At 35.2% G+C, this 16,729-nt stretch overlaps 2 protein-coding genes across 5 annotated transcripts; one reads left to right on the forward strand and one right to left on the reverse strand.

Annotated features, from left to right (window-relative positions):
- The first annotated feature begins 1,364 nt into the window (after positions 1–1,364).
- LOC7493369 (putative GDP-L-fucose synthase 2) lies at positions 1,365–2,771 on the forward strand. The gene is made up of 2 exons (XM_002324479.4): positions 1,365–1,526; positions 1,642–2,771. The coding sequence occupies exons 1-2, from the start codon at positions 1,508–1,510 to the stop codon at positions 2,592–2,594; spliced, it is 972 nt and encodes a 323-aa protein (XP_002324515.1). The 5' UTR covers positions 1,365–1,507; the 3' UTR covers positions 2,595–2,771.
- A 4,719-nt stretch (positions 2,772–7,490) lies between these two features.
- On the reverse strand, positions 7,491–12,534 carry LOC7489420 (uncharacterized). Of its 4 annotated transcripts, XR_008058011.1 has the most exons (4): positions 12,156–12,531; positions 11,952–12,016; positions 11,303–11,370; positions 7,491–8,382 (listed from the first exon to the last, which is right to left on the reverse strand). XR_008058011.1 is itself a non-coding variant. In XM_002325073.4 (2 exons), the coding sequence occupies exons 1-2, from the start codon at positions 8,824–8,826 to the stop codon at positions 8,153–8,155; spliced, it is 528 nt and encodes a 175-aa protein (XP_002325109.2). In that variant the 5' UTR covers positions 8,827–9,089; the 3' UTR covers positions 7,547–8,152. The 4 variants fall into 4 exon arrangements, 1 of the variants encoding a protein (XP_002325109.2); XR_002978982.2 differs by having other exon boundaries at positions 7,491–8,441; positions 11,952–12,534; XR_002978980.2 differs by lacking the exons at positions 11,303–11,370; positions 11,952–12,016; positions 12,156–12,531 and adding an exon at positions 8,588–9,225 and having other exon boundaries at positions 7,547–8,382.
- Positions 12,535–16,729: the final 4,195 nt, after the last annotated feature.

Genomic DNA, 16,729 nt, shown 5'->3' on the forward strand with positions numbered 1-16,729 from the left:
TTAAACCTAGTTAAACCCGGTAGAGTTGATATAAAACAAAACAAAATTGTTTTTTATTAGAAAAATTATGGATTGAATGATTGGCTCAATAACTCGGTATAATAACCTAACAATCTTAAATATTTTTGAATTATAGTTCGCATGTTATAAACTAAATATAGTTGCTCACTTGTTCAATCATTTATCTTGTGATTTTTGGACAACATTTTCCACAATTAAATTTATGTTAGAATGAATGGATTGTAAAATTATCTCAACTTAATAACTTAAGCTGTTAGATGAGGTCATAAGATATAATTTATATTATTTTTTAACACACACCCTCAAGTGAAAGCATTTTGAGCTTGAAACTTGCATATGCCCATACTATTTTGTATTTTATTTTTATCAAATAAATAGAGATGATGAGATTCGAACTCGTGATCACTTAGTAATCAAGACTCTAATATATGATTTATATTATTTTTTAATACGTTAGAATCTCTCCGGAACATTTAATTCATAATATACAAGATGGCTTCTGAAAACAAGGAACGAACTAGCCTAGTTACGTAATGCCAGCAACAAATTGCTGTTTCAATCCATTCCTTCAAGATCAGCAACGTGATCTTAAATGGGATTCAACACAAATTGGATTGTATCTCATCTCTCAGTTTCTATTCCGTCACCTCTAGCACGAACACTTGTCAATAATATCTCGACATGTTTTATCATTTTGCTACTCGACATGGCTAGCTAGCTGTAATGGCCAATTATTATGAGCACGAATCCTTGACAATATCTCAACAATTCTTTTTTACTCATTTTGCTTTGAGTGTTTGATACCCTATTGCTTTCCTTTTTGGAAAGCGGGGTTGAGTTTCTTGATCTGTACTAGTTCGCTCCTCTGGCACTAACCTTGTTCAAAGGCTTATTCATTGAGTTGGACCTAAGCACATAATTTTCATATCTGTGTGCTGCTTAGGTCCAAAAATCAGACAAATATGGAATCAAAAGCAATTTCCTATGATGTTTCCATTCCCCTTAATTGACAAAAGCAATTTCCTTTAATTTTCATATCTATGTGTTTTTTTGGCATGGTTTTTAAACTAAAATTAGTGTGAATGATTAACTTAGGAACCCATTAACTTGAAATTTGTCTAAGTTGGCCTAACTAATTGATTTGAAACCTTGTTTAAAGCGAGTTTTTTTTTTTCTAAGTATTTTGGAAGTTGACCCGATTCCATTGATAACTCCAAGAATTTTGTTTTATTTAAAATAATATTATTTTAACTCACCGACCATGATAGTTATGCTTTTTAGGCGCAGAAATTGAAAAATGCCAAGCAACCCGGCCCATGAATACAGGGTTATACCCCATAATATAGAGTAAGCCCAACCCGCATTTACCTCCTATCTATTTCAACTATTGCGGTTGATACTGGAAGACTTCCTTCTTAACTGATTTCCTGTCGGCAAACGAAGCTCCACCTCCCTCCGCGCTAATCCCCAGAACCACCTCCACCAAATGGGCGGCCCCAGCCACGGTAAACTCTCTCAATTCTCACACATTTCTCTTCTGCCAATCACTCTTCTCTCGGATCTTCTCTCCGCATTTGTTTTCTTATGAATCAAATCCTAATCTCTAACATTTCTCTGCAGATTCCTCCGATTTCCTCACCGACAAATCTGCAAAAATCTTCGTGGCGGGACACCGTGGTCTAGTCGGCTCCGCAATCGTCCGCAAGCTCCAATCCCACGGCTTGACCAATCTCGTTCTCCGTTCCCACTCCGAGCTCGACCTCACGCGCCAATCCGATGTGGACTCCTTCTTCGCCGCTGAAAAGCCCCAATATGTTATCCTAGCCGCCGCTAAAGTTGGCGGAATACACGCTAACAATACATATCCTGCCGATTTCATTGCCATAAATCTCCAGATCCAAACTAATGTAATCGACTCCTCTTTTCGACATGGAGTTAAGAAACTGTTGTTTTTGGGATCCTCTTGTATTTACCCTAAGCTAGCACCGCAGCCGATTCCTGAAAATGCACTGCTTACTGGGCCTTTAGAGCCAACGAATGAGTGGTACGCGATTGCGAAGATATCTGGGATTAAAATGTGTCAGGCTTACAGGATTCAGTATAATTGGGATGCTATTTCTGGAATGCCCACGAATTTATATGGGCCGAATGATAATTTTCATCCAGAAAATTCTCATGTTTTGCCGGCATTGATGAGGAGGTTTCATGAGGCGAAGGTGAATAAGGCCAAAGAAGTGGTTGTTTGGGGAACTGGGAGTCCGTTGAGGGAGTTTTTGCACGTTGATGATTTGGCGGATGCGGTGGTGTTTTTGATGGACAAGTATAGTGGATTGGAGCATTTAAATGTGGGGAGTGGGAAGGAGGTTACTATAAAGGAGTTGGCGGAGTTGGTGAAGGAGGCTGTTGGCTTTGAAGGGGAGCTTGTTTGGGATACATCAAAGCCCGATGGGACTCCAAGGAAGTTAATGGATAGTTCTAAGTTGTTGGGGTTGGGTTGGATGCCAAAGATTTCGCTGAAGGATGGGCTAGTTGATACTTATAAGTGGTATGTGGAGAATGTGGTAAAGCAATGATGCAGTTCATTGCTACTAATTCTAATGTGTTTTCAGTGGATATTTTTGGTAATCATTTGAATTATTGCTTGATATTTTATGCTTTCATTTTAATAATTCCAGTAATCGTTGTGTACTCGTTACACTGGACTGTAGTGTATGCATAACATCAATAATCAAAACTCTTGCTTGTCTTGATGTTTTGTCCCAGCTCTATCACAAGCGTTATTTGATTCGCCATTGATTTTTCTTTCGATTGCAATATAGGCGATTATAGATAGTGCAGCAAGCGATGGGCAACTGTTTAGGTAACATGCTATATGCTTTCTTGTTTCTAATGCCTGCCTCAATTGGTGATAGTTCCTGCCATTAATTATCCAGCTTTTTTTTAGAAATCTGGTGTTCAGATTGGGTTTATTTTGTGATTATTTTGTTATAGACACCTCTCTTGCCTGAGTTTTATGCTCTTCCATTTTTTTCACTGATCATTATTGTGGTTTCCCCGCATTATACATGGTTTACATTTCCCCTGATTTTCTGTACACAACCTTGAGAAATGGATGATGGTCTCAATTGATGTAGAAGCTAGAACCATCCCATTCTCGTTTAGCCTCGTTGCCCAATGGCCACGCAGTTTCTTCATTACATGTACTTGTTAGTTATGAGTTCTTGTGCAAAATTATTTCATCCAACATCAGGAGCATCTAAGCTCTGGTATTATAGACGAGTTCATTGTCTTTCTAACATCTGAAGGTTGATCACTTCAAGCAAAACTTTTGCTGTCAGTTCCAGTAGGATTACTCAGCAAATAGCAGGCAGCAGAGGTAGTAGAATCATAGGACAGGGGAGACCAATATGACAGTATGGAACGTATTTGAGCCTATGGTAACAAAGGGACACTATACGACATTCTTGGTCTTGCTTAGTTTGTGTTCGAATTCTCCTTGCTTTTGCATTCTTTAGGACCAAAAATGAAGAAAATGATATGGATCTTTATCTTTTAGAATCTGGAACCTAGAGTGCTAGTTACCTTCTCAAGTCAATTACATGAACCATGGATGAAATTGTGGTGTTATTGGAACTAATGATTTCTTTTTTCGTTCACCTAAACCTAAACCATGGTTTGCCTGCACCAAAATATTCAATTCTGGGATTTTTTTTTAAATATATCTTTTGGAAGGAGCCTTTGTAGGTTTGGGGCTTGGGTGGGGAAATGGGAGCTTTTTCCCAACGGAGTATGCTTCTTCAACTAGCGTAAATTCACAGCCTACGATTTTTCATCTCAAAGACAGTAGCTAAACAGTATACAACCTTATGACATGCATTTACTTGTGCTCCCGCTACTTGGTTATGCTTCCTATTCTGGCATTTGTTGAAGACGTCATTGAATATAAAAGACTTATAAGTGATCTGTACCAGTTAGGGTGCTTGATTGCTAGCTCAAATATTTTCCTTCTGGAAATTTGTTGTCTTTTGAGGTATGCTTGGTTTATGGTGCTGTGCTACAGGGTCACTAGCACATTTTTCATGGTGCCTATATTTTTACAGGAATAATGTCTGAATCAGGAATAATTTTGGCAACTGAAACTATGATTTTCCTGAATAAAGTTTTGATGGATAGAAAAGAGAGCATCATTAAAAAGGAAGTTTTTCTCTCCAAATTATGCTATTTTAATTGGTCATGCTGGTTATCAGAAGTTGGGTGTAAGCATTTATGTTCATGTAACAATGTGATCATGCATCAATTTCTGGGCTGTAACCTTCAGGCATGTTGAAGAAAATGGTAGATACAATCAGATGCACAGATTCTCTCTTTCTACGATAGTTCAAGATTCGATCATGTTTTGAATTGCGGGATCAGGATCCACAAGTACTCAATCCTTGGCGATCTAAAATGCCTGTTGCTGATGGAGTTTGTACATTGGCTTCTGCAAGTAGAAAATGACAGAAAAAACAAGTTTGTAGATTTCGTTTAGATATCCAAATGCATTATTTTTCTTATTCACATGACATGATTGAAGCATAATTTTTAGATAGATGAGTGAGAAACCTCTCGCGCTGGAAAACTTAACCGTGGTTTGTGTATGACTGGTATCCGTGAAGACATAATGGAAACCTGTAGACAGGTGACAGCAGCTACGAGTTTTCATCCAATGTCAGGAAGAGTTTAGCTTTTGTTTTGTTTTGGGTATTTATGGACTGTTACCATACCATATCATGCTGTTAGATGCACAGAAGAACGACAGTTTGAAAGAGTGGAATTCCAGCCTGCTTGGATAACAGGGGGAGGATGTTGTAATAACCCCACTCAAACATTTCATCTTAGAGGACATGGTTACGTGCAATAATGCATAATTGAGATAAAGGAATTGAGAATTATTTTTGTTACCTTGAGAGGAGCCTAATTGACCTGTAGAAGGATTGAGGAAAGGGTAGCAGTGTGTTAATTTTTCTGGTTAATAGAGGAGACCACTGGTAAACAAACAACCATGACTTCAAATCATTGTTGCAGTCACCCTAAGCTAAAGCCATACCCCATTGCTGAATCTGGAATTCATGATCATGATTTTCAACTTTTAGGCATTATTTCATTAAGATAATATAGAAATTAATGTTAACGAGAGGTTTACATGCTCGTCAAATACCTCCTCCTGTCAGTCAGCTGGTCGTAAGAATGAAGAAACCTCAATGGAGTCACAGCAGTTTTAAATTTTGATGACCATGTTTCATGGCTTAAAACGAGGATCGGGATGATGAGGGCAGGAATGATTGAGTTACACCATGTGACGCATGCATAAAAAACACAAAGAATAACAGCTTAACATTATATTATGTTGAATAAAATCACCACATGAAAACCTTATTTTGAAACTTATTACTAATTATTTTCTCTTTTAAGAATTCTAACTCTACAAAAGGTTTATAATTCTTTAAATAAACTCAAAACCTAACATAAATTAATTATAAAATCTAAAAATAAAAAGAAAAGCAATAAAAGCCCTCAACAAACTAGAAAATCTAAAAAGAAAAAAAAGAAAAAAAACAAAACTAGCCCTAACAATATCTTTTAGGCCTAATTTGAAGGTCTTTTAGACTCCGACTAGTTATAACTAGTAAAAAATTAATATATTGAACCTGTAAAATCTTATAAAAAATTTGAGCACAATTTAAAGATTGAATAGAAAATATGAGGTTTTTTGTCAAATTAATCACCTTATGTGCCCTAAACCTCTTCTTGGGTTTGACATTGTCTTATTAACCTACAAACATCTTTTTTATTTATTTATTCACGTGGGGTGTTCGGGCCAGTTTGCGCGCACCTTGACTAGTCCTCACGGCATCTGAAGTTAACGACCAAACAAGTTTTTAATAACCATCAATATTAGCAATCACAGGGCTATGTACTTAGCTCAATAGTTGCAAATCCATAATTGTTGTTGATTTGTTGTTGTTGTTGTTGTGTATTGATTATCTTCTTTTCTTCTTTCAGCCCTAAGTTATACAGAAGAAGCTATGGATAACCGTATGTTAAGTTTCAAATTCCTTAATCCAAATTTCTTTATCCACTTAGTTCAGCCCATTACCAAGTCTGTCCTCGTTGGCCTTAGACTTTGGTTTAATACCAAAATACTTATTAAGTTGAACCTATTATTTTATCTTTTTTAACCTAATTAATGACTTCGAGAACTAATTTAACGTGTAACATGCATCTAAAGAGCACGGATGCTAGCTAGCTGCCATGCACTTGATCCGGTTCCTGTGATTTGAAGGTACGAGGAAAACAAAGGCACCCGATGCTACATCATCCATTGGATGGGATGGGGCCAGTCTTGATTGCCCTTGTGTGCTGGCATCTAGCTAGCTTGAAGAGTTATTTGGAGTCTCTGTTGGCCAAACAAAAGAACAAGATATCCATTTCAAGGCAGGTAAGGAAACGTTTTGCCTTGTAAAAGTGGAAATGTTTGATCTTTGTTTAGGCTTGCAAACAAACCAGAGAACGCTGGATGCTACCGGTTTTAGGAAAATATACTTGAAGTGGACGATCCACCCAGAGCGGAGCGGTGACCCCTCTACAGGAAACTGACTGTTGTTCTCCATGAGGTGCAAGACAATATTCAGATAACTACAATTCAGTTATTATTATTATTGCCGTTGTTGTTGTTGTTCATAACACTGAACTCTGAATTTAGTCGGTATCGATTATGATCATGTTCTATTACTATTAAAGTAAATCTCTGAAATAAATTACTGTTGAAATTTGTTGTCTTACCTTGACAACAAATGTTCACGGGCTAATCAGAAACAGTAAAAGGAACTATACACGGGACAGATGGGAGTAAAAAACTTCTGTCTCCCAGTCTTGTTTTTTTCCACTGTTTATTTTTAATCTTCTATTAAAGTTGATTCCAGCCCTGCAATCGCCCCCCTCCCTGGAGATTGTTGGGGACGGATAAAACAAGAATTCAAGGGTCTTGTATTAAAAAAGAAGAAGAAAAACTGCGTGGTTTATAAGAAATGCCAAGGGCTAATTCACTTGTTTTTCTATTCAAACTCTTCTTTCCAGGAACCCACCATCATTCCCTCCCCTTTATTCAAGACATAAAATCCTGTAAAATAAACTGCGGGGCTATTAAACAAAGCTCCTTCCACATGCAAACCAAAACCTCAAGAAAGAAAACACAGTGACATTTCCACGAAATATGAGGGCCTCTCTGATCTGTCGCAGATCAGATCTCACACTTTTTTGTCCTTGCCTTTGTTTTTCTTGCTCAGTCTTTTAATTCATACAGTCACACACATAGGCTACACATAGTACCCTATGGTAGAGCAAGGCCTAGTTCTAGAGGCCCTAGAGAAGCAGTTTCAGTGTTCCCTGGACCCTAGAAATGATGCATTGTCACTTCATAATGCACACCCTTAAAAACACACCATTCGAAGTAAATTAAACAGGCCGAGCATCATACAAGGGGAAATTTCATGAAAAAATCTCAATACATATTGATATGGATGAAGGTGACATAATAATTCCTTGAGGATTTGAGCACATACTATCAACTATCAAGCCCCTACATTTCCCAAGAAAAATTAATTAACAAAAGGGACAGAAGCAAAGACTGACAGTGAAACAGAGCTGAAACATTGAAGTCTGTACGCTTTAGGGGACCCCAATATTTTAAAGCTTTTACTCACCGAATTACATAGAAGGTAGGTGCCCCCATTTGCTGCAATTAAATCCTCTACCTCTTTCTGACTTTCTCTATGGGGTAAAATTTGTTCTAATGCTTGAACAGGAGTCAAGGCACAAAACTAGAGCACCAAACAGCAAGTTAATTAGTATTACTTGAAAGAAACAAGAATCAAAGATGCCATGCCAACCTTTTGTTGCACTTCCACATGAACATTTGGATGCCAATTACATATCAACAAAACTATCAGCAAAAAAAAAAAAAAGGAAAGGAAAGGGAAAAAAATAGGAAAGCTAGTAACAAAAGTGAAAGCAAAAGATTAGTAAGTAGTCCTATATCATAATAAAGAGATTGAGCCGTCTAGCCAATATCACCACCATGCCCCACCAGCATTTACCAGAAGCCAAGGAAGCAGAAGAAGAGGAAGAAGAAGAAGTGAGCTTTTTGCAATGATTGGATAAAAGAAATGTGGTTTCTTGTGTATCCAGACCTGCCGCCACTCAAGCCTAAAACTCCGATTTGCTTGACAAATATTCTCATGACAAAGGCCACACATGCCTCAATGCCCCAAGTAACAGCACCCACATCTCTCACCATGTTCCAGCAGCAGCGGCAGGAGAACCCTATCATTACATGAAGCGCAAAACCAATGAGCGAAGGTTTGATACTTAAAACTCCACCACTACAAAATAGAAAGAAAGAAAAGAAGGAAAAGAAATTATACAAAGAGAGTAAGCAACAAAAACAATAAGTGAGTGGGTGAAAATGGCCAAAATGAAGATGAAATCAAAGAAGAGCGAACATAGACTTGGGATTGGATGTCTGTACGTTTTCTCTGCTAATTTCTTATTTCCTCTGAGATAAGCCCTTGATGGGTTCCCTTGTCCTATCTTAAGAAGATAGAGGGGATGGAAACGATGATGCAAAGAAGCTGAGGACATGGGGGCTTTGGCTTGTGAGCACATCCACTTACTGGCTGCAATAGTGAGAGCCTTGCCTAAAACATAATGAGGCCAAGCTAAATGTGGGCAAGAAGTGAAGTGAGTGGTGTGTTTTTTATACGGCATTGAACATGGGATTCTTGATTGTAGGATGCGGTATGCACTCGTTTGCCTTCAAACTCCCATTTACTTCACTTCACTTGCTTGTACCAGAAGCCCAGATGAGCTAGATTTGCGCAAGAAATCTCTGTCCTCTCTCTTTCTTTTCCATGCCTCCTCTTTATTATTTTCCAAGATTCCACTATTACCCTTTCTCCATGTTGGGATTCACGACTTAAGCAAAGTAATTATTTTTTAACGCACCCCTCTCTCTCTCTGGCTTATTATTGATGCTGGGTTTTATTTTTTTATCAAAACCATTTCAAAAAATAAATAAAATAAAATAACATAATTCAAATTATTTTTTTGAAGAAATAACAAAGCTTCTACACAGAAAAACACAAGTTTTAAAGTCGTTGTTACTTGAAAATGTGACATTTCAAAAAAAGTTTCAAAAGATATGGCACAAATAATAAAGAAGAGAAGAGAAAGAAAAATAATAATAATGGAGATATATTGAAATTTTAACTACAATAATAATAGTATTATTTAAAAAATCTCAACAAAATAAATTTAATGACACACTAACTACGATAACATTATTATTATCAGAAAAATTTTAACGAGATAAATTCAATGACATCAAAAAAAGATAACTAACAGTGATCAGATCTCCGAGTGGCTATCAACTTTAATAATACAAAGATTTTTCTAAAGATATAAGAGGTGTTGTACTTGAAACTTTGATGTATTTTCAAAGTTTTTTTTTGTCTTTTCTCTTTTCTCTCCTCATTGTAATTGTTTATTTGTCTTTAAACAAAGAGTGTGACCCATTTTTGTCATCGATAATGACCTTACTTGATGCTATTAGATTTTTCTTATTGATATTTTTTTGATGATATTAGTGGTGTCATAACTAGAGTTTTGGTACTTCTCTTAGTGTTTTTTTTTCCTCTTATTTTTCTTTATTGTAATTTGTCATTTGTTTTTTTTTTTTTTTGCAATGTAATGTTTCTAATTAGCCACAACTTTAAATGTATCATTAAAAAAATTATAAACTGTATTAATCTGTAAATTTTATTTTAAACAATGCTAATTTTTTTTTTTAAAAAAATCTTGATGCTGTGTGATTTCTTTTTAAAACTAAGAGGTCTGGCTCTCCTGACAAAACGTGCATCGGGGTCGAGGTCAAATTTCTCGAAACAGCCACCAAAACCCTACCCAACGGTGCTTCTTGGCCTAACATTCGTTTGTGGATTCAAGGGACTGAGGAGTTTGTATACCTTAAGCAGTTTCTCTTCTCTACTCTCTAGTGCCTAGATAAATGGGGCCAAATCCAATCAATTTACAGATGAATGGGGCTTTCAGCTTTGACCCACTGGTCAAGTATCGCTCCTCCTCAAGAACTCCGTCGTGAGGTCCCTTTTTCATGGTGGAAGAGAAGACAGAGCAGGTGGCCCTTGCCAACCCTCTCCCCCTTTTAGCTATTTTGAGAAAACCATATGGGGTGCTATGGTCGATCGGTCCAAGAAGGGTAAAAATAGTTATAAAATCGTATCCATGCTAACAGAAAGAAAGTGTCATGCGATGCGAATTGCCCTTTATGGAGTTCGCTTTCTAGAATAGTTATAAAATCTAGCCTGATCGCCTATAACTTGGTTTCAGTTTTGTGTCCTCGATTTAGCGAATTAATCTACATCCAAATCAATCTAAAATAATTAAAACAATTATAATTTTTTTTTTAAATTCAAATTGGTCTTGTTTTAGTTTAATTGGATTAATTTTCAACCCGATTAAATATATAACCTAATTCAAGAATAAATTATTGAGTTAATCTGCTAAGCTAATTTACAAGAGAATAGCAGGACAGAGTAGTAAGAAAACTCAACCAAGCTTGTTTTGGTGCCTTCTAAGAATCGGCACCACAACCAACTATATAAACTATGACACAGTTTTTTTCTTAAAGAAACTTTAGTGCTGTTTTAATAATTAGAATCATTGTTAAAAACCTACTGGATTCAAGATCTGGATGACAAGTTCAAATAGTTCATCCTAAATTTATTAGAGTCAACTTAACCTTCTACATTAAAAAAACAGAGGGTGTTTCTATTAGTTTGGTCCAAATTAATGGATCATTGGATGGACCTACTGGGTCATGTTAAGCCTTATAACTATAATTCAAGTAGAATTTGGATGGACAAGATTCCCCTTCAAGTCTGTCAATTGTTGAATGATGGGAGAATCGGAGGACACAGTTCATACACGATAGTACAGCATAGGAATCTGGGATGTCGAGGATCGATCAAAATATTGGATTTGGATACGTGTAAGGTGATGGGATTAAAGTGCACCAGAAGTCCAATGCACCTTCTAATGGGTGTCCAAATCCAGGCTCTAAACTATCACAATACAGGATCAGCAGCAAGAGACAGAATGCCTGAGGTAAAGTCAGGCATCAGAGAAAGAGGAACGGATTTTTCAAGGGAAATTGAGAGAGTGGTACCTCAAGAGAAAGGAGGGCAGCTCTTAAACCAAGACAGGGCTTGATCAGGAATCTATGATCATACGGTCCTGATTAAAGAAAAATACAACCAAATGAGAACAACAAATCTGAAAATATAACCCTTTTTTTAGCAATTAGAAATTGTCACAACACAAACAAAAAAAGAAAAGCAAAAGCAGATAAAAGAGAAGGAAACAAGGGAAGTAAAGCAAGAATAAGAAAATAAATGAAGGGTCTGATAATTCAAGACGGTGCGAGTGAGATCTCTCATGCAAAAATGGTGATTTAGTCTTTGGGTTGTCTCTTTCCAAAGAAGGTACTGTATGTTTTGAAGCTTTTCTGTGCCAGCACTAAGGAAAAAGGCTTGAAAAAGAACACAAGAATTAGAAATATCCCAGTTCTGATCTGCTGGTCAAGAAGATAAAAGAGGAGCTAAGATATCAATCGTTTTCAGCCAAGATATTCAAACATCATGCTAGTACTTCTTTTCCTGGCCTTACTACTGTATCCAAACTTTACAGAAACCGAAACAGCTTAAATTTACCAAATTGTTTCAGTAGCTTGGTAATGACAACATACGACACATCTTTGCTCTCTTTTGTGAGAGAGAGAGAGAGAGGGAGAGAGAGAGAGAGAGGTAATTTAGTACCTGTTGTTTGCTGATGAATGCGAGCAAATTGTGTTTCAAGAGACCAGATTCTTGATCTTTTACCGCTGAAGCAAACTAGAGATGAATTTTAGCTAGAAAAAGGTTTCAAGAGTGTATTTTAGTCATACAAATGAACAGTAATGTTTCTTTTTCGTGGAAAAGAAAATTGACAGCAATAAAATGAGATGCTACATGCAGTCCTACAAAAGCAAAAGGTCTGCTATTTACAGTAGCAACCCAATTTCTTAAAATCTCAAGAGAAGCTTTTTGATATCAGCATTCTTCTTTTTTCCTGCCTCTAATAAAGCGATGGAGTACTGCAGGTGATGATTATAAAATGCAGAATCATCAATGGGGCAAGTTTTATAGCCTTTTAATGAGAAAAGCAGCTGGTGCCGCTATCCTTTTTTCTAGCTACCCATGATTTTTGAGACAAACACACTAAGACTTGATTGAATGAAAAATCCAGGACCCTTTTTCAGGCTCTAACCACAAAGAGTGCCAACATGTCTGCTGCTATATGTAATTCTGAATCAAACATTATGATTGCTACATCTGAGAGATGATCGTGAAGGCACTTCATTCGGTTTAATTGAACTCGGCTAAGCTTTTTTTTTTTTTTCTGAGCTTAAAGCACATTTTGAGTGATGGGCTTTTGGGTCTAGTATTGATTTAGTGTTAATATTTTTCTTTAAAGCTTTTTTTTAATTTTATTTTTAATACCAACACATTAAAATAATTTAATAATATATTATTAGAATGAAAATACCTTCATGTAAAAAAAGCTCAAACCCAAATCAGAATTATTAAGAAAATTAAATATGAAAAAACCATGAAATCTGACACCACATGACAACTTGGTTTTTTATAAGATATCTTGGATTTGAGAATGATCCCCTGAGATATAAAGTAATAAAACCTGTCTCAAAGGAGTACAAACGAAGGCTAGATTATTAGAATAAAATGAGCTCATTCTTCCTTTTCTTCTTGATTTTTTTTTCACGGTCAACTGTCGTTTCTAATTTGACAGCAATGTCTGAGCTAAATTCTTAGTCCTCTAATAAATTTAGCGATATGTTTCTGGTCAGCTGTTCTTTCTCAAACTGGATTGTTAATTATTAAGGACTGGAGGAGGCTTCCCTCCATCAGGTTGCGCGGTCATGCATGTTTCTGGGCAATTTCTTTTCATGTTTTGGGCTGTGTTATGATCTGTTCTTCGAAGTTCAAGCTACAGGATGATCACAATGCATCAAAGTAAGAAAAAAAGAAAAGAAAGCCGTGGGAAGGGACCAGAAAGAGAAGAAAATAAGGAGGAGAAAAGAGAAAAGGGGACACCGCTAAAAGCTTAGGAGAAAGCCCTAGCTAGTTGGACCACCTTGCAACCTGCACAGTGCATACTCGAATGGCAGAGGCAACCTTTACAATTTTTCATTGACGTGTCAATCGTCTATTTGACCAAGTCCTGTGATGGTGATGCCTAAATGTGTGAGCCAATGGCATTTGGCCGTTCTTGTCTCCAAATTCTCAAAGTGCTCAATAGCCACAGATCGATCAGGATTTCTGTTTAAAGGCTGCATGGAGACTGTCAAGAATAAGATTTGACTGATAGTTTATAAAAGTGGAGATTATCTAATAGTTTTTGTAAATTGATTTTTATTTTCCATTTAATCTCTTATTAATTATATTTTATTAAAAATAGTTTTTAACTTCAATAAGAAGTTAAGTTATTTTTTTACGATTGATTCAAAACTTTACTACAAATAAAACTTGGATTTTTTAAAGTTTTACTCGTTAATTATAAATGATGTTATTTTATACATAAATTATTTTAAGAAAATAATCTTAAAAATATGATCCAAAATTAATAACGGAGTTACGGAGCTGAATAACCAAACTAAATTGAAGAGTTTAATTTATTTATTTTTAATTATAAAAATCAAACCGAATTTAATTCAATTTTGTGATTTGAATTAGTATTTCAAATTCAACTAAAATATGATAAATATTATTTATACAATTTAATATATAATGATACTAGTACATATATGTAACCTAATTAACACTAAAATCATAAAACTACCACCCTATTATATGAGCTAAACCAATATTACACGAGAGAATCTCAAAGTTTGAATTGAATAAAAGAAAGATTAGGATATAAAGAAGAAGTGGTCGAGGTTTGTCAAAGGAAAATTGACAGGGTATTTAGAGTAATGAAGAAAAGTAGTCCATAAAATTAGAGAGAATAAAGAACATGGTTGGTTACTAGATGGTTTTGTACAATTTTTCCTATTTAAAGAAGACTAAAGAGAGAAGAAAGGAACAATAAAACAACAACTTAACTAATCAACAACAAATATACTCATTGTAGTTTAATTAAGTTTGTAGGACCTTTAAAAATTGTTTATTAATAAGTATCAACAAATAAACATTGACTAGTAGGCAAGTAATTCTTATTTTTTATGTTTTCAGATCATTTTGATGTGCTGATATTAAAAATAATTTTTTTTAAAAAAAATATTATTTTGATGTATTTCCAAGTAGAAACATTTTGAAAAGCAACCACAACTACACTTCCAAACACGTTCATAATAAGCTTCTAAATAACAGGTTGATAATCAGTAAATTTATAATTAAAGAGGCTTGCAATTTTCATTGTAAAGAAAACAAAAATAAAAAAACACCAAAAATATTAATTTTCTATCAAGGCATTCAACACCAAAAACAACCTATGAAATAGCAAAATATGATGTCATCCATTAAAACTTGGGGGGAGTCATCTTTGCTGAGATCATTTCATCTTCACACGATCTGTACTGTAAAATTCTGCTCGTTTTGAATCTTATTCGAACACCAATATTTCCGTCCAAGTCTTTAGCATCCTTTAATGGCCAGCGTTCTTATGCCCGTATATATCTTTCTATCCGGGGTCCATATTTCCTATGGAAAAATACCGAGTTTGGGATATGATTCTTCCCAACTTTGGTGCTATATACTGAACAAATAATACTCCATTGATCAAAATGTTGTGCCTGGTTAGAAACTTTAGGCAGCAAATTGAACAGTGGATCTAATTTTCTAAAATTCACACTCGAGTTTATTTACTTGTCATGAAACTGTAACCAGTTTAATTTAATTTTCCAAGTTGTCAAAAAATTCGTTACACATAGCATTATCTAGCAACTGTTCACACTTGAGCTCTTATCCACTAGAGAAATTAGGAACCATCTAGATGGTGGTCCAGTGGTAAGAACTTGAGATTAAGAGGTTTGCTCCCTCTGTGGTCTCAGGTTCGAGCCCTGTGGTTGCTCATATGATGGCCACTGAAGGCTTACATGGTCGTTAACTTCAGGGCCCGTGGGATTAGTCGAGGTGCACACAAGCTGGCCCGGACACCCACGTTAAACTAAAAAAAAAAAAAAGATTAGGATTCCTAAGCCAAGAATGTTAGAAAAATATCTTTCCTACATGTTTCAACACTTAATGATTCTAGAAAATTATTTCAATACTTAATGAATCGAGAAAAACATGTATGTATCATATTAATTTTTTTTTATGTATTTATATGCTCTGCATATTAAAATTATCTTATATATGGTTTTATAGCCTCATTTTTATCTATATTGATTAATGTTAATTTGATTTTATAAACCCTAAACATGTCCCTCTTTGCTGAGAATTCAAATTCAATTATCGAGGAGTTTTGATGAGTATTTCCCTGAAGTGGTTTTTATTTCAAAAAAAAAAAAAAAACAAAATCAGTTCACGCACATATATAGAAGAACATGATGGTAAACATAGGAGAACATGATGGCGATTAGTTCAATGAAATCAATATTTGTTGAAGCGATGCAACAAAACCGGCTTACAATGAATAAGGATTTTGAGTAAAATTATAAATAGACTCTTTTAAAATATTTAAGAAGTTCTTATTTTTATTTTTTATATAAATCTGACGAATGGGGTCTTGATTAATCTTCATTTTGTATTTGAGAACTTTTGTTAAATGAAGGAAAATTTATAAATCATAATATATATATATATATATATATATATATATATATATATATATCTTATTTATTCTTTATTTCTTTTTAAGTGAAAGTCTTAGATTATTGTTCAAATTTCTCATATACTCTAGCTCTGCGACATATATATTATGAAGATTTGGTTAACCTAGAATATAAACACTACCAGAAATTCACCTAAAACCAACAGAATTACTGATGGAATAATTCGGTCGTTATGTATCGACCGAATAATGCGGTCGGTATATATTGACGAAATTACAGACGAAATATATAGAATTTTAAAAAAGTGGTTCGTTGTCGTGGAAGTTTTTGCGGGCGATTTTACCGACAGAATCATCGAGGGATTCAAATCGGGATCTCCGTACAGTGACGTGACCAATTCACCGTCAAAATTGCCGACGGAACCACCGACATCATTAGTCCATCGGTGATTCCATCGACAAAAGTTAATATATCTCAACTTTGCCGACTGTCTCCTCCTCTATTTCTCCTTCTTCCCCATCCCAACTCTCCCCTCCCAAACTGCAAACAACCACCCAAAAAAAAATCCCTCTCTTCTCAGCACAAGTCATATTTCTTTAAGTTTTGTAGTCACAACATCTGTGTTTTGATTTATTATGGATTTTATCATTTTTTGTAAGTAAATCTATCTTTTTTAATTTTAACATTTAAATGTCAATTTCAAATGTCAATTATATTGTTTTTTTAGTATATGTATTTTGTTAGTGTATGTACATGTTGTATTGT

Source organism: Populus trichocarpa, chromosome 18 (assembly GCF_000002775.5).
Source record: "Populus trichocarpa isolate Nisqually-1 chromosome 18, P.trichocarpa_v4.1, whole genome shotgun sequence".
Taxonomy (NCBI): Eukaryota; Viridiplantae; Streptophyta; class Magnoliopsida; order Malpighiales; family Salicaceae; genus Populus; species Populus trichocarpa.

Excerpts from the sequence above, each read along its gene's own strand:
- LOC7489420 (XM_002325073.4), bottom strand. The coding sequence starts at position 8,826 with ATGCCGTATAAAAAACACACCACTCACTTCACTTCTTGCCCACATTTA. Across the intron at positions 8,442-8,587 it reads AAGAAATTAGCAGAGAAAAC|TGGTGGAGTTTTAAGTATCA; the intron begins GTACAGACATCC and ends TCTATTTTGTAG.